General features: G+C 41.8%; 1 protein-coding gene across 2 annotated transcripts in view; it reads left to right on the forward strand.

Moving 5' to 3' along the window:
* The window catches only part of INTS9 (integrator complex subunit 9), a 66,040-nt gene that overhangs the window by 35,660 nt on the left and 13,965 nt on the right, over positions 1-16,415 (forward strand). For both annotated transcript variants that reach the window (XM_072333317.1, XM_072333318.1), the window contains exons 11-14: positions 560-620; positions 8,364-8,535; positions 13,642-13,766; positions 15,055-15,222. In XM_072333317.1, coding sequence (XP_072189418.1) covers positions 560-620; positions 8,364-8,535; positions 13,642-13,766; positions 15,055-15,222 — 526 coding nt within the window. The remainder of the gene's footprint in view (positions 1-559; positions 621-8,363; positions 8,536-13,641; positions 13,767-15,054; positions 15,223-16,415) is intronic.

Here is a 16,415-nt window from a genome sequence, read left to right on the forward strand (position 1 = left end):
GTGTCCTCTGTAATAGGGTGAATCGAGGCTCTGGCTGGAGCTGCTCAACAACTTTCAATATTTACTATTTAAAAACAAAAGATTGATGGAAAATAGCAGGGAACAGTGCGTGTTATGCCAGGATGAAAGGCACTTTGCCAACATCGTATCTGCAATAATAAAATGCATAGGGGAATTAGATTATAATGAATGACAGGACTAAATCATTGCTGAGAAGCAGGATGAGGCAAGTGGAATTTCTCTGTTGAAGGACAATTGGGCGTTGGAAAATTTGGTGATGTTACTTACAAGTTTGTTTCCAACAGCAGTTGGGCTCTGTTGCAAAATACTTTCAGCTGCTTAGCGCCTTCTCCGAGTGATCTGGCTGTGACTGAGTCTTTGTGTCCGGTAGGTGTTGGCCATGTAAACAGAAAGACAGGAGGCAGCAAATCAAATTAGTGACTTTGATGGCACAGACAAGAGATGGCTTTCTCCAGCAAAAGTTAAGCAGTAGGTGGCAGCAGATACTGCAGGATGCGTGCAGCTCTCTAACCCTACTCGTTTTCCTTTTCTTATACAGGTTGTGTCATAACAAACAAACAAAGGTGTATCTTCCAGAACCTCCTTTTCCTCATGCTGAGGTAAGTAAACCATAGTCGTCCTGTTTGTTAAGATCTGAGAGTGAGCATGTGGCAGGAATGCAGTTTCCAGCTGTTGTTTTTCTGAGGAGTATTATTTCTGAGCTTTGTGTCGTTATTCAGCCAAGTTTTTTTTCCCTCTGCTTTCTGTGATTAATTTAGGAGCGTAGGGGCGGAATGAATGATGGTGTTCCCTCAACTCAAAGTAATTACCATGATATTTATTTCAGCGTATAACTTACGTATGCTCGCCTGTATCTCTTTTCCGCCCGCAGAAGGCTACGTGGCATTCACATGGATCGATGTTTGCTCTTATCACACTGCAACCACCAATATTCCCTTTGTCCAAGCAGTTTATTTCTGAGTCTGTAAAGCTAAGAGCTTGTTATCAGAGACAGCTTAGTCATCCCAGCTCCTACCCCTTTAGCTGAAACAGGCACCGTGATGTCTGCTGCAGGAGAAATGATATCTTGAAACAGGGAGTTGATATAAGAAAGTTGAAGCTTATAGCGCTGAGCAGTGCTGCTACTGGCAATTGTTAAGGGAAATTACGTGAGCTACCATCTTACTGAAGAAAAGAGAAGTAAGGTTCCTGTCTTTAAAGAGGATCTTCCCTGCAGTGCACTGTGGGAGCATCATTTCTGCATCAAAATATGTAGTTTGATGGCCATCCAGACATTTAAATAAACACAGCACAACTCCTACCTTCAGTTATCTCACCTGTCAAGGAAGGAAATCTCCTATTTCTTCCACTGGAAACAAGGAGATTTGTGACTGAAGTTAATGAGAGGCAACTGGCTGAGGAAGAGGTGGGATATTAGCTAATTCCTACCTGGCTGTGTGAGACAGTGAAGCCCTTGGGGTGTGTGATCTCAGAAATCCTTGCTGGTCCACAGAGTCTTTGGCTGGCTGACTCCTACATTTCTCTTAAGACACTGCTTCAAAATTTGAATTCACAGTGTGCAGTGGAACTGGCAGATTTAAGTGGAGACCCTTCCAAAAATGAGAAGCCCTAAGCCATCTTAAATGATGGGTCTGTGTGTTTATAGAGTGATAACTATGTCCTTTAATTTTTAGGACACTTTATGTGCTCCTGAGGCTTTTTGATAATGAGATTTTGCCAAATTATTGTTTAGCTGTTGAATGCTCAGTGCTACATGTATATTGAGGTAATTATCTAGGAAAGGACTCACAGCAGTGGATAATGGATCAGTTTCCTCCTGACAGAACAAGGTGCATAGAGGGAATAATGTGACTATCACTTGTACAGGCTTTGCTTGACAAGGCCAAGTCATGCTATGACCCACAAAGCTAGGGACATTTTGTGAGGGTGGACAGTGATAAGACAAGGGGGAATGGATTTAAACTGAGATGGGGAGGTTTAGGTTGGATCTTAGGAGGAAGTTTTTCATGCAGGGGGTGGTGATGAACAGGAACAGGTTGCCCAAGGAGGCTGTGGATGCCCCATCCCTGCAGGCATTCAAGGCCAGGCTGGATGTGGCTCTGGGCAGCCTGGTCTGCTGGTTGGCGACCCTGCACATGGCAGGGGGTTGGAACCAGATGGTCATTTTCAACCCAGGCCTATGATTCTATGTAATGCACAAATAACTTTATCTAGAACCTTGGGTGTAATTGCTAGGAAGCCAGCCTAAGGCTTCCTAAATTTTTGCTTAAACGACACAATAGTTTCCATCCGCACCCTTGTGGCTCCCAAACAATTAAAGGACTGTTAAATGCCTTTAAATTATTAAACTAATACACACCCTTTGGCATTTCAGAGCTGAGCTGCTGTCTGAAGTGTTTTACGTTTCACAGCAAGTCATCTACCACAACTGAGATTATCATTTTGATCGTGCTTACAGGTTGCTTACAGCTGCTGTATAAACACTTGAAAGTGAAACAACCTGCATTGACCCTCTCCTGCCCTGTGATGATCTGACTGACCTAATAGTTCTCTTCATTTTTCATTCCTGATACATATTGCTTGTTTTGCAAAACCAGTTTGTGTGCTGGCAAGCGGTGGCCATAGGCACACAGCAACACATCCAGAAACTTGCCTAGCAGCAAAAGCAAAGGAAGCTGATACCCAGGCGAAGGAGGACTGAGCCTGCTATTCCATTTTGAGGTCATACATAACTGAAGTTTAGACACGCTTGAGAGCACTGGATCAGATCGCTCCTTTCTGTTTTGTGAGATGGCACGGGTTGGTTTTAAGCAGACAAAACATAGTGAGATTTATGTAGATGACTGACACCTAACACAGCCCTACTCATCAATGCAGCACCAAGATGGCTGTGTCAGGTAAGCGGTGCTCACCTGAGGCTTTTGATTCCTTGTTGCTGCTCTGTAGGGGACAACTACCATCAACCTTTTCCTTCGGTGATTCTCAAGTGCTTTAGGTTGCATTACAGTGAGACCCACAGCCAGTAGTGGTTTAATGCTGTCTTACTGCTTCCAAGGAGAGAAGCTGGGTTTCTCCTGTGAAATACAGAGATAGAGCAAACAGTGTAAATGAGAGGAAGGCCACACAAGCTTTAACAATTTTATTATTTTTCCCCTGTCGTGTCCATGCACATCAGACTCAGCTGCTGTTCTGTCTTTGGTGTAATTTTACCAAGCAGAGTGGTTATTGAGGCCAGGCCTTATATGAATGCATGGCCATGGCCATATCATCAGTCTAGGAAGAAACAAGGGCTCGGGCTCATGGCTTCCTGTTACTAGGCTGGAGGCTGAACCAGCAGTCAGCCCTTTATTGTCATAGGTAAACACCGTTCCATAATCTGTGACTCCACAAACTCAAAGTGATCAGCTTTGTTTTCTGACACTCAAGGAAGTTTTTAATGAGTACCAGAAAGAGGCAGTGAGTGATCATGTCTACTGGGTAGGTTGTTAGTGGAGAATTGCCTAACATTTTTCAAATTAATGGTGAGCTTGTGCTGTGTAAACTCTGTGGAAATTGTCCATCATGAAAAGATTTGCTTAGCTGCTCACTTGTTGGAAGAAAATAAGGAATTACTCAAACGTGCCTTTCAGTTACTAGCAAGCATTAATAACGTGTCTGGCATGATGCATCAGAGAGGGACAGGCCAGGAAATAGGCTTCTAATTATCCACGGAACAGGTCCAGCCCAGCATGCTGTCTGGTCCTGAAATTTGATGTTCTTATTTAGATGTACAAACAAAATTTAAAAGCAAGCAAGGAAAAAAATCCTCCCAGCTGCTGATAGTCTTTTGCAGCAACGAGTTCCAGTGGTGCCTCGTGCATAGCATGAAAGAGGATCTTATTCTTCGCTCTGTACTAAGCCTTTTAAAGCTTTTCATTCCCTTTGCATGGAAGATTTCCAGGTTTGTGATTTATGTTACCTGCTCTGAACTCATTCCTTGTTCTGCTGTAGTGAACAAAACCAGACACACTGTTCGACTCTGCAGAGAACCCAAAACACTTCTATTCCCTCCAGGTTACTTACTCTTTAATGGAGTAGTAGATGCTCAACATATCTCCTCCCACACAATCACAGTGCAGAATTTATGATTCTTTGGGGTGGCAATTTGTTTCCTAGCATCCATTCTGAGTGAACAGGGAATATGCTTTCCCTCTGTAGTGAGCAAGGAATGTGGGCTAAAGTGCTTCAGCGATGTAGGTGGAATTTGAACATCAATTCTTATTAAAGTTAGTATGAACGGGGTATCTGGATTCTCACACAAGCTTTTGAAGTCTTGTCTGCAGCCAGTTTAGCTGGTGCACTGCTAAAAGGACTGCTTTATAAAGGCATTTCTCTGTGATCGCTGGGGTGGGAGTAGCTGTGACGCTGTTGGAGGGAATTTAGGATCTGGAGTTAAACTACATTCCAGCCAGTGATTTCTCAGAAGAAAAACCAAAGAAATATAATGGAGAAGCAGTCAGGGAAGAGGTGGATCTCTGTGGATGGCTCACGTCTATTCTTACAAAACAGTGGCAGTTCAGTTTTTTCCAGTGATTAATTATCATAGATGAGGATCATCAGATGATGGGGAAGAGGAGCTTGCAGCTTAACACAATACCTAAATGGAGCGCAGTGGAACATAAATCAGTAGTTATTTTGTTTAGGAATGTTATTATGTTATTCTGGTATTCCAAAACCAGCTCATGGTGCTTCGCCACATCCCAGGAGGGCATGGGAATATCCCAGCACAGACACAGCTAAGGAATTAGAATCATAGAAATTACGAGGAAGGTTTAGGTTAGATATCAGGAGGAAGTTTTTTACCCAGAGGGTGGTGACGCACTGGAACAGGTTGCCCAAGGAGGCTGTGGATGCCCCATCCCTGCAGGCATTCAAGGCCAGGCTGGATGTGGCTCTGGGCAGCCTGGGCTGCTGGTTGGTGACCATGCACATAGCAGGGGGTTGAAATTGGATAATCATTGTGGTCCTTTTCAACCCAGGCCATTCTATGGTTCTATGATCATTAAGGTTGGAGAAGACCACTAAGATCATCTAGATCATCAATCTGTCACCACCATGTCCACTGAATTAGCCACGTCCCTGACCATTTCAACAGGAGCCACGGATCCATGGATTTTACATTCTGCACCATCCCTTTTGTGCAAGCAGAAGCTATATTAGTGAATAGCAGAATTGTTCTCACAAGGCACAGTGAGAAGCTTTCACTCGTTTTCCTTTCTGCTCTGTGTTTACATAGCTGATTCCAGGCGATGAGATAAGTGAATCCAGACTTAACAATACTTATCTAAATGGCTGCAACAGAAATATTTGCAAGGCGATTTATATTGATCAAAATTTGCTGGTAGAGGAAGAGTTTGAGTTTACTGTCCTCTTACTTAGCATCTGTTTGCAACATCAAGGAGAAATGGCTGGGAAAAGCCTGTTTTTCTGACTGAAAAGAGCCAGGAAGTTAGAGTAATATTGATTCTGTGGTCTTAAATACTAGCATTTATCTTCTTTGTCTTTGCTTCTCTCTTCCATGTACCAGTTCCTGCATATTGCATCCAAAGCAATAAATATCTGGAACTAAATGATCGTATGCATTATATTTTGTTTAGCTTTGTACAGAACGGGGCCCCTTCTGGCGCTGCTCTTATGAAGGGAGTGAGGGAGAGAAAGTCATCCGCACATCCCTCCGTCATTGATAAGAACCCCATCTCTTCAAACTTCTGGGTACAGAACACACTCACAAAAGCACACAGAGTAAATAGTGTATTTTGGCTGACTTCAGTATAGGTGCATGAAGGCTCTAGAGATTTATCCTGTTTATAGCAGTGGTTGCTGACCCTGTAAATCAAGTGTACTGCTTTGAAGGGAATAATAACCATTTGGGATTAAAAAAAAACACAGCAGTCCTTTGTCTCAGTTCAGCGCTTTCCCATCCTCTGTCTCTTAAGCTTTCAGTCAATAAATGTTCTGAATGTTGTTTACAGAAACCAGTCCCACTTAAAAAATATGGACTGACTGTATGGCAGATATTGGCCCTAGCCCAGGCTTGGTTGGAGTTCTGAATGAGGCACAGTAATAACAGCTGTGCTTATGCAGCCCTTCTCATCTGTAGGTATAAAAGACCAGTGCAGACCATTACAGGTTTAGTCCCCTTAATGATTTGTGAAATTTTGTTGGACTTGTTTTGCAAGTTCAGCTCCATATATTTTTTGATAGGGTAATTAGAAAAGATTTTGCTCTCGATAATGAAATCTACCAGCTGCTTTATCACTGAAGTGAGTAGTATGTCTCTAAACTTGCTTATGTAGCCTTTCACCCCTGCTGAGTGCTGCTGTGTGCAAATACGTGTAACGTTGAGGAAGCTGAGGGTCAGGATGCTGGAGGAACAGTTTGAGACTTTCAGAAACGTTACGTAAATGGCAGCTGTGAAGATGTCTTTCATGTCACTGCTGGTCCCTGACCTTAGATTTGGCCTGGAATGTCACATATCCCATTTGGTCTTTGGAATAGAAATTGCCCCCTTCTCCACCCAATTGAAAATGCTTTTGCAACTTTGATTTGGCACTTCTGACTTCCCTTTTTGGCAAAGGAAAAAAATCATGGGTTCATTTCCTCTCTGTTCTTCTAAATGGCAGTGTCTTTTTGTGGCATCAAAGTTGTTTTGCCCATTGTCTGCCAACCTGCAGTTTTTGTTACTGGAGCCAAGTTTAGATTCTAAATATCGCACTCCAGATGTGTTAATCGGAAATCTTTACCAGCCTTAATTGCAAGAATGTTTGCAAGATCGAGTGCATATTAACTGCCAGAGCAGTTATTGGGTGTATTTTCAGTTTTCCCTTTTGAAGACTAAATACTACTCTGATGTTACTACTCAGCTGCAGAGTGTAACAGCCCAGCTTCCTCCTCAGTGACCCGAGGGTCCCCGTGGCAAGAACAAGCTGTGTCCATGTGCAGTTTCCAACTTGTCAAACCTCAGAAGGAATGATCCCAGTGTTGTTCAATTCCAGTCATCCAGGTACTGTGCGGCAGTTTGAAACAGAGTGCACAGGAAGCAAAATCGCAGCAGAATATTTGCTGTCAGTAAGATGAGATACAGTTTTGAGAGACCAGAAAAGTTGCTTGTTGTAATGTTCTCTTTTAGTTCCTCTTTTGGAAATCAAGTATGTTACAATGAAGAGAAACATCTTGAGTGACAGAGATGCAGCTAGGAAGGGATGATGGGTGCACCATGTTATGACAGGTAGTGAAGAGCATGCTGCTTTCTAGTTAGTGATATTGTCTGGGGAACCTCGCATATGTCAGTGCTGTAGTTTGGGCAGTGTTGCAATGGATGGTAGGAGGTTGCAATGAAAGAAGAGTTCCTCCTTATATAAAAACTGGCTGGCACAGAAAGCCTTGCTCCTGGTGTTTTCTTAGTTGTTCAGCATGCGATTTCATTGCTTTAAATCACATCCTTTTAAGAAAACCATGTTTGTTTTCATGGTGGGGTTGGGAACTTATATCTGCCAAGAAAATACTTGCATAGTAATACATGGAAGTAATAACATGTAATATTATTACATATATAAGTAATACAACACACTGGTCAACTGTATTGCTTTTATGTTAAAAGTTGCTTTACGGATCAGAAAACAGAAGCAGGTGATATAAAGCAAAATTTGCCTTCAGAGAGTGCCTGGATAACTAAACTTTCTTATCTTATAAAGAAATCTGTTCTGTATGCATAGGGCATACATGTATGGTACACTCTGTTTGCCTCCTCCAGTACTTCTTACTGTTCATTGTTATTACTCGTTTCAGTGATAGGAGGAAACGGTCTGTTCTTTCTGGTGCTTTTCCAGAGGGTTTGGCTTTGTTTTAACCCATTACACAGATGAAACTCACAACAGTGCACTGCTGAGGGCAAAATCGCCTGGTATTTCTGGGATGCAAGAACACCAGGTTAAATGTCAGTACTCTGAGCTCACGGCAAATGGGAAAAAGTAGCTTGTTTTGAGTTTGGCAGCTGAGCACTCTGTTCACTCCAGGAAACTCTAAGCAGGGAGTGTTTGCAGTTTCCTCTCAGTTTCTTTGCTGGTACCAAAGAAATGAGAGCAAGGTCTTGGAGGCACCTGGCCCCATGCTCTGACTTCCTTTTCATAACATTTAGGATGGTAATGACTAAATCTACTGGAAAATCTAAGGAATCTGCAGCAAGGGGCTCTATGATGAAATACAAATAACCTGTAGAGTATTTATAATCATGTGTAAATAAACACTTGGAATTACAGGGCACAGAGAAGTTTGTAATGTCTGAATTTCTGTTTTTGTTTCAGCTGATTCAGACAAACAAATTAAAACATTACCCCAGCATCCATGGAGACTTCAGCAATGACTTCAAGCAGCCGTGTGTCATTTTTACCGGGCATCCCTCTCTAAGATTTGGGGATGTGGTTCATTTCATGGAGTTATGGGGAAAATCTAGCTTGAACACTGTTATATTCACAGGTAAGTAAAATGTGGTTATCATTAGCAAATTAGCAATAAGCTGTGCTCTGGTGAAGTGTGGCTACATCCTTTACTCATTTGTTCTGGAGCAGAAGTTTCTGACTCCAGTAGGAGCTCTTTTAAATTAAGACCCCAGGATTGAGTGTAGTGACGAGTGTAATTATTGTGCCATTTAATTCATTTTAGCCTTGCAGTGCCAACCTTTGCCATGCAGAGTCAATCCTTGCCATTTCTAAGCAAAACCTTTGTTGTGCGCAGCAGTAAAATGCCTACAGGAAATTAATTTCTGGATTAAAAGCAGCTGGCTGCAAGTTAAGCTCAGGCAAGACCTGTCTCCATATTGTCACCAACCTTTTCTCACACCTTCTCCTGCCCTTTCATCACAACCTCAGGCTGCTACTCGACTCCTTAGTAACCTTGTACAACCAGTCTGTTTCTAAGGGTATTCCTGTACTGTCTTCTGGTCAGTAAGTGTTCACCCCATGCAGACCTAGCAGCAGTGGTTTATGCTACTGCTGTCTTTTGGTTGAACATTGTTTTTCAGACTCCTTTTAGCTGACGGACACATCTGTATCTGAAGCTGAAGTTACAGTTCCAACTAAGAACCTGGGGAGCTGTTTCTCAATGACTCAGGCTGCCAGGGGCACAACAGCTCCATCTTTGAAGTTCCTTCACTTGTCCCAGTATGTTTCTAATTTTAATGGATTTAATGAATCAAGTGCTGTCTACCCCAGAGTGAGCTGTGGTCTCTGATCCTAAGGGCAGCTGCATCCCAGGACCGTGCCAGTCATTAATGGCAAGACAAAGTATTTAAAAGAGAACATTAAGCTTCTGGGAGATCTAGCAGAAGGGCTGCCTTCTACAGTTTGATCTTCTTTAGAAATACTTCAGCACCTTCCCTTAAACTGACGTTCTGAGTGCCTCTCTTTATTCCCAATGTGTCATCCAGACAAAACTACGGTGGGCACTGTTCAGACATGATCATTAAAGCCACTGCTGCAGGTTTATGTGGAAAGAACTCTATCATAAATAGGAGTTAAATGTAACTCTCAGCCAGATAAAAATGTTGTGAATTTTGGACTAGGAGAAAAATAATTAGAAATGGGGAGGAGAACACTGAGTAATTGATCAAACCTACTCCCACAGCAAGTGCATGGTGGAGTCCCACTGTTAGGCTTATTTTCCCCCTCTTCTTAGTGAATAGGACTGCTGGGAAGCATGTAACATCCTAAAGCAAACGGGTTTGGAAAAGAGTTCTTTTCTTTCCTTCTTTTTCTCTCAACTGTAGATTTTAGGCTAGTGATAGGCAAGTCCTTCTGACTCTTTTACAGTGTTGGTATGAAAACATGTCACAGTATCATGACACTGTTTTACTGGCTTGGAAAGGCAAGGTTAGTGGTAGATTTAAAGCAGTGTGTAATTAGTACATGCTTCCCTCCTGCAATAGGAAGGAAGATACAAAGGAGTCCCTGCTGAGCAGATTAGAAACTTCAGTCTCAAGACTGTGTTTATGCTGGGAAGTGGTGCATGATACAACAGCACCAACTTCATAGATGTTATGGTACCCACCACTGCTGCCCTTTGGGATAACGTCAGGAAATATGCCCTAATTAGAGTAAACAGTAAAAAAGCAGTACAGATATATGTTATCTCGGAAACAGACATTCTTACTCCATCTGGGACTTCAATTAAAACCAGAGCATGTACACCCTCTGCTGGGTTGTGTATTTTGTGCACTTTCAGGAAGTCAGTGGCATTAATCATGTTGTACAGGTGCTATCTACCATCAGTGAGGATGGCAGAAACTGGTCTTTAATGGCAAAACATCTTATTCTGTGCCTTCTTGTAGGAAGGGATAATTATCTTTCCATATCAAGCTAATCCTTCCACGAAACGAGGAAATAGAACAGGCTTCTATTAGAATTTTGCTCTGGCAAGTTGTTAAGGTGTCCATATGGAGGACATAATGACTCATGGATACTTTAGGTCATGGTCTTTAAAATTCATACCCATTCAAGTAAATCTCCCATTGCCATTTATGTTGACTGTAGTGACCTTGGAGTGCCCAGTGACTCCAGGCACTTCTTGTGGTTTGTTACTTTAATTTGTTTGTGGCTTTTTGTCTTCAGTGTCTGTCTCTGTCCATATGCATATATACTCAGCAGGATGTTCCTACTTCCTTATGGTTGTCTCAGCTGGAACAAATACTTATTTGTCTACAGAAATTCCTAGCAGATTAAATTCTCCTGGTCTTAGTATCTCCAGCGGAAACCTGGACCACTTCATTGAGATCTAGGATTTTTATTATTAAGTTATCTAGCTTTTCCTGTTCTGAGATAAAATTGCCTGGAGTTACGGGAGAAATGTGGTCCATTGAATGAGTATGTGACAGCAGATCATGTTCAAGATTTCCTGTTGAAGGCTTATTGTTTCTAGTAGTTGGAACCTTTCAACTACAAGGCAGTCATACTAATTATGATAGCGCTTCTTTAGTCCAGAGGAGCTAGGTAGTCTCCATCTTTCTGATTCGTAATGTGAAAAACAACTGTAAGAGAATACAGACTAGCACAGCAGCTGCAGCCAAGATAGAACACCAGCTGTGAGTGAGGTATGGAGCTGCTCTGCTTGCTTGTGTCATCTGCATATGTTACCACTGAAGCAGCATTGAATAGATTATTGACTGAACATATTGAATTCCACTGGGCCACAAAGAAGTTCTAGAAGAAAGCACGGTAGAAATAGTCCACTTCTTGCCCTCACTCTAATAACAGCAGTGTGTTAAAAACTAACTCCCTAAGAGATCTTAAAACAGCTCACGCATGCCACATTCGTGCTGTACAGTGGAAGATTTTATAGCTGTGTCACACAGTTGTAAATCAGATGTCTTAGGGAAAAAGCTAAAGACCTGTAATTCTCTCAGAAAATGCGTCCTTGACGTGTACTGTCTTCCATCATGCAGTTGAATTCTGGGTTTTTTTTGTATCTTCAAATCAGCAACTGCATTATAGCACAAGTTCATGTTAAGACCAGCTCCAGTTATGTTTTCACATGTTTTAAATGTTGGAAGTCCTGTCTTAGACTTACAATTTCAACCTTAGAATTTGGGTATTGGAATTTTTCACTTTTCTGTGCCTACTTATGTCCTCATTAGTTGCTGTAGATTTGGTGCCATTTTGGATACTTAGAGCAAGAAGTACATGTGTAGATTACATATATATATATGTGTGTGTGTGTATATATATATGTAATGTGTATGTGTATATACATGTATGCATATGTATATATGTGTGTGTAGATTATATGAACCTATTGATTCAAAGATATGTAGTTTGAGTAGTTGCAGCCTCGTGACGTTTTCAGAAGCAAACAGTCAAATCTGTGTCATCCACACGGCCAGATGGGATGGAAAAACTCTCTTCTAATAGCTTTTTAGTTTGCTATGTGCAGTTTCGTTGTGCATCTCTAGCAGAGTGGTTAAGTTTCCTTTCTTTTTTCCCCCAGGATATTTTATAATGTCCTCTGGTTTGATCCTATTTAACTACTGATCATTCTTCAACTGACTACTTTCTCAGTATTCTAATTATTCATTGCTATTTATTGCCTCATTTTGCATTACTGTTTCTGGGCTTTGATTCATTGGCACTAAGACATGTGCTTTTAACTAGCATGGCTTTTTGCCCAGTGCAAGTTTTGTTTCATGTTTGGCAATTCATGACTTCTGAAGCATCCAACAAGATATTCTCGTACAAGTATCATTTTTGTTAATATTTCTCACTTAGATATTCCCAGACAGCTACACTGACACTTGCTTTAGACTCAGTTAAATTGCCCCCTTGGCAGTTCCTAACATATGTATCATTAGCTGATATTATTTTCTGTTCTCACAAGATAACCACATCATGACCACTGATACTTAGATGTATCAGATTTTTAGGCTAACAGTTAACTTTACCAGTCGAATGAGCTCCAGCATTGAGTGTTGAATACCATGATGGATGCTCTACTTCCATTAGTAAAATGTTAAGGCCGTTATTTTTTGCTGTCTGCATGACACATTTGGTCAGCCCTTCTCTCATTGCCACCCTGCCCCAGCCAGGCCACTCAGAGCAGGGTGCCCAGCACCACAGCCAGGGGCTTTGGAAGATCCCCAAGGAGGAGACTGCACAGCCTCTTTGGTCCTTTGCCACCCAGCACAGAAATGCTTCCTGATCCATGGATCCTATGCTGTGTCATGTACCAGACCTTGCATTCTTGATTCACTCACCAAAAAATAGTAAAAACAGTATTGTATGTTGTGTTACTGTGTGAGAGTGAAGGTACATTCAGCGCATGGCTTTTCCCTGGCACACCACCAGTCTCATTTTTCAAAGTCAGTGCTAAAAGCACGAGGGGAAATTGAGACTTACAAGGTCTAATAAAGGTATCAACTGAAAACATGATCACAGCCCATCTCAGCTTCTGGGTAGACCCTCGTGTAAGCAGCCTGCTGTTCATACTGCCCTGTCTCTGCTGACATGATTGAAAGGCCCAATTTCTTGCCATTTCACTGAGAGAGCACCTTGCAGATTCTCTTTGGCTGTATTAAAATGTAGACCTTCGTTTTTCCACATAGCACTTAGATAGAAAAAAAATGCTGGAAAGAAAAAGGAGTTTCAAAGTAATGTGTCTGCAGGAAGGGATGTCTGTGCAGGTTTAGCCAAGATGCATCTTTATGTTGCATTCCTGCCACAGTGAAAAACAAGCTGACATTTGGGTTACCTTGTGATACCAAAGCTTAGACATCTTGCCTTCTTTTACAGGATCTGATTAAAAATAAGAGATAATGGTTTTGCCTTGATTAAATTTGTTATAAAAAGTCATGCAGTAATGTGTTCAGATGAAATAGTATTGCTCTGTAGCTTGATTAAGGTAAGTCTAATTGGGGGGTTAATTTTCATCAGATTAACTGAAAATATCAGGTGGGGGAAGGAAGGAGGGAAAGAAATCTATAACAGAATCAACTTTACTATAAAATAGCTTGTCTAGACTGGAATGTGGAATGAGAGAGGAGTCGGACCACCTTTATTCTCAGTAGGCATTCCGTATTTCCAACGTTTCTCTTTTCAGAACCAGATTTCTCCTATCTGGATGCTCTGGCTCCTTATCAGCCCTTGGCCATGAAATGTGTTTACTGCCCCATTGACACAAGACTGAATTTTATCCAGGTGTCTAAATTGCTCAAAGAAGTCCAGGTAATGAATCCTTGTTGCCTTTTCTTGTGTTTCTTCACACATTTGTCTGAAATAAATAAGTTGATTGTGACTGTTATGTTAAATAATGGCAAAATAAGATAACGTACACTTTCTTTCTCTATAAGAGAGACACAGAATGACGCTTTTCTGTTATTCTTTCCCCTGCTTGTTCAAATTAGCGTCTCTGTGTCTGATGCAGTTCATGTAAGATGTACCAAGTGTAGATTATCCTCTGTGCCCTTAGCTTTAACCATCTCCCCCATGCCTGTTACTGAATCCTGCACTTGATCCTTGCCTTGATTCTGGTATCACTGCTTTGGAGTCCCACTCACATAGTACTTGCAAGTTGACAGCTTTCCTCGTTCCATTTGCACAGTCTGCCCTTTTTTGTCTAGGAAGAAAGGCTGAGCTTTCAGGCTTTTCTTTTTTCCTTTGTGGCCTCTCCTTATCCATCCTATTTGTTTCTACTGAAATTTGGTTTCTGACTCGTGGCAGCATTAAATTAACACCCCATATTTTTTTCTGGCTGAGCTTTTCCCTTGGATTTGTCTTCAGCTCATCATATGCAGAAATGCATCTTCTTCCAAACCTCTTAACAGTGTCTGGATCGTCTTATCTGCTCATTCTGTGACCTGGCTTGTCACTGCACGACTGGTGGAAATTACATTGCCTGTTTTTCTTCCTCCATGTAACTACTGAAATATGCTGTTTCCAAAGCATCTGGCAGAAACTCTGTCATATCATTTGGCTTCCTTAAATCCTGTGGTGATCCCCGTGGTAATCAGCTTGTTTATGCTTTGTTAATGCATTGTTGACAGGTCGTGAAAACTCAGAGTTGCCTATTTTGCTAATGTTTTTGCAGTCTTGTGTTTTGACACGTTTGCCTCACTCCGTGCCATTTTGTGATGGTCTGCACCACTGCTGTATTTGCCTCCAATTTAGATGACAAGCGTTTGGATGAGAATGCTATCGAGCATTTTGATTTATTTCTCTCCTTATGGCAGCTAACATGGCTGCTGATATTGATGTAGTGATTAAAGATATAAATTTAGGTCTCGTTACTGTGGGCATCGTCTGTATACAAAGTAAATACTGCTTGTTCCTTGGACAGTTGGTTTCAATCCTGACTGGATCTTCTGGATTTCATCTTTTTCATATTGTTTTCATACAGTTAAGTTAGCTTGCTAATGTCAATCCACAGATCTCCTTATGGCAGCCATTACTGATGTAGGGCAGTGCGCAGAATCAACCAGGCATTTCTGTAAGTCATCATAGTCCTCTTTTCCAGCCTCTCCATGTAGTTTGCCCGGAGCAGTACACTCAGCCACCACCCTCCCAGTCTCACCGTACAGATTTGATGATAGACTGTCAGCCTCCACCGATGTCCTACCGCAGAGCAGAGGTCCTGACTCTTCCCTATAAGCGACGCTATGAGAAGATTGAAATCATGCCAGAAGTAAGTAACAAAAGGTGGGGAAAAAACGTGCCTTCTGCTCATACTTCGAGCAGCATTTCAGTAGCCAATTTGACTAGACATACCCTGCATCTGTGACTTGCTGTTGATTATGAACACACGGCAGTTTTCGCCAAATAGAGTGTTAAGAAAACATTTTGGAAGAGAATTTCATTTTGTAAATTAAGAAGAATTGGAGAAGAATGAAACATGATGGGCAAGTAAAAGGTGTCTTCAGGTTAATTGTCCTCTGCAGGGACACATCATGTCTCCATCTACAGAAGAAAGAGCAATCTCTGCTAGCCAGCTGTGAAGAAAACCAGTCAGTGCCAGCTTAAATATGAATAAGCAGAGACACTGCAGTTTGAAGTGGTAGTACAGAGCCATGGAAGGGACTGAGAGAGAGATTGGAAGTTAGTAGCCAGCACTTGTCTCTCTCCTTCCCCGGCTGTACCTGCTGTGAGAAATACCCTTTCCCTCCAGGAGCAGTATTCAGTGGAATGGTGAAGACACTGCGGTAAAATGGCTCATTTGTGTTAGAACAGTTTCAATAAATGGTTAATTCCTACGGACTCCCAAAGACCAACAGGTAATGAGTTGCTGGTAGCCATATGTAATGTGGACTGCTTATGGCTGCACCAGCCATACAAATGTGCTCATAATACAAAGAGCGATCCAGATTCTAACAGATATGATATTTAATATTTTTTTTAACAATTCAGTCAGCACAAAGGCGTCCTTGGATCAAAGCTGACTGTGGCATTTACCAAGAAGGTGTTACTGCCCTCTGGATATTGAATATACAAGTGTGCTTTTCATCAGAGAGCCAGCATGCAGCCTACCTGCTGTTTTGCTTCCTCTGAAGCCATGGTTGTTTCCTTAAACTCTGAGGTTGTGAGTGAGGCTTTATATGTGAGCCTATCCCTTGTCAGCCCTGTGAAGAGGATGGATACCAGCTTCTCTTGCAAACAGAATGCAAATCTGCACATATGCTACAAATGAGTATTTGCCAAATCTCGTGTATTGTGAGGTTCTTAATAGAGGAGAAGGTTGTCTAAATCATAGCTAGGCTGGTGCATGGCTTTCGTGCTCTGTCAGAGTCCTCCTGAATAATGTGCACAAGTCTAAATATAAAATGCAACTGAAAGTGGAAGGGGTGAGCACAAAGGCGCTGAGTACTGCAGAGTTTCTGGGCA

Source organism: Excalfactoria chinensis, chromosome 3 (genome assembly GCF_039878825.1).
Source record: "Excalfactoria chinensis isolate bCotChi1 chromosome 3, bCotChi1.hap2, whole genome shotgun sequence".
In the NCBI taxonomy this organism is placed as follows: domain Eukaryota; kingdom Metazoa; phylum Chordata; class Aves; order Galliformes; family Phasianidae; genus Excalfactoria; species Excalfactoria chinensis.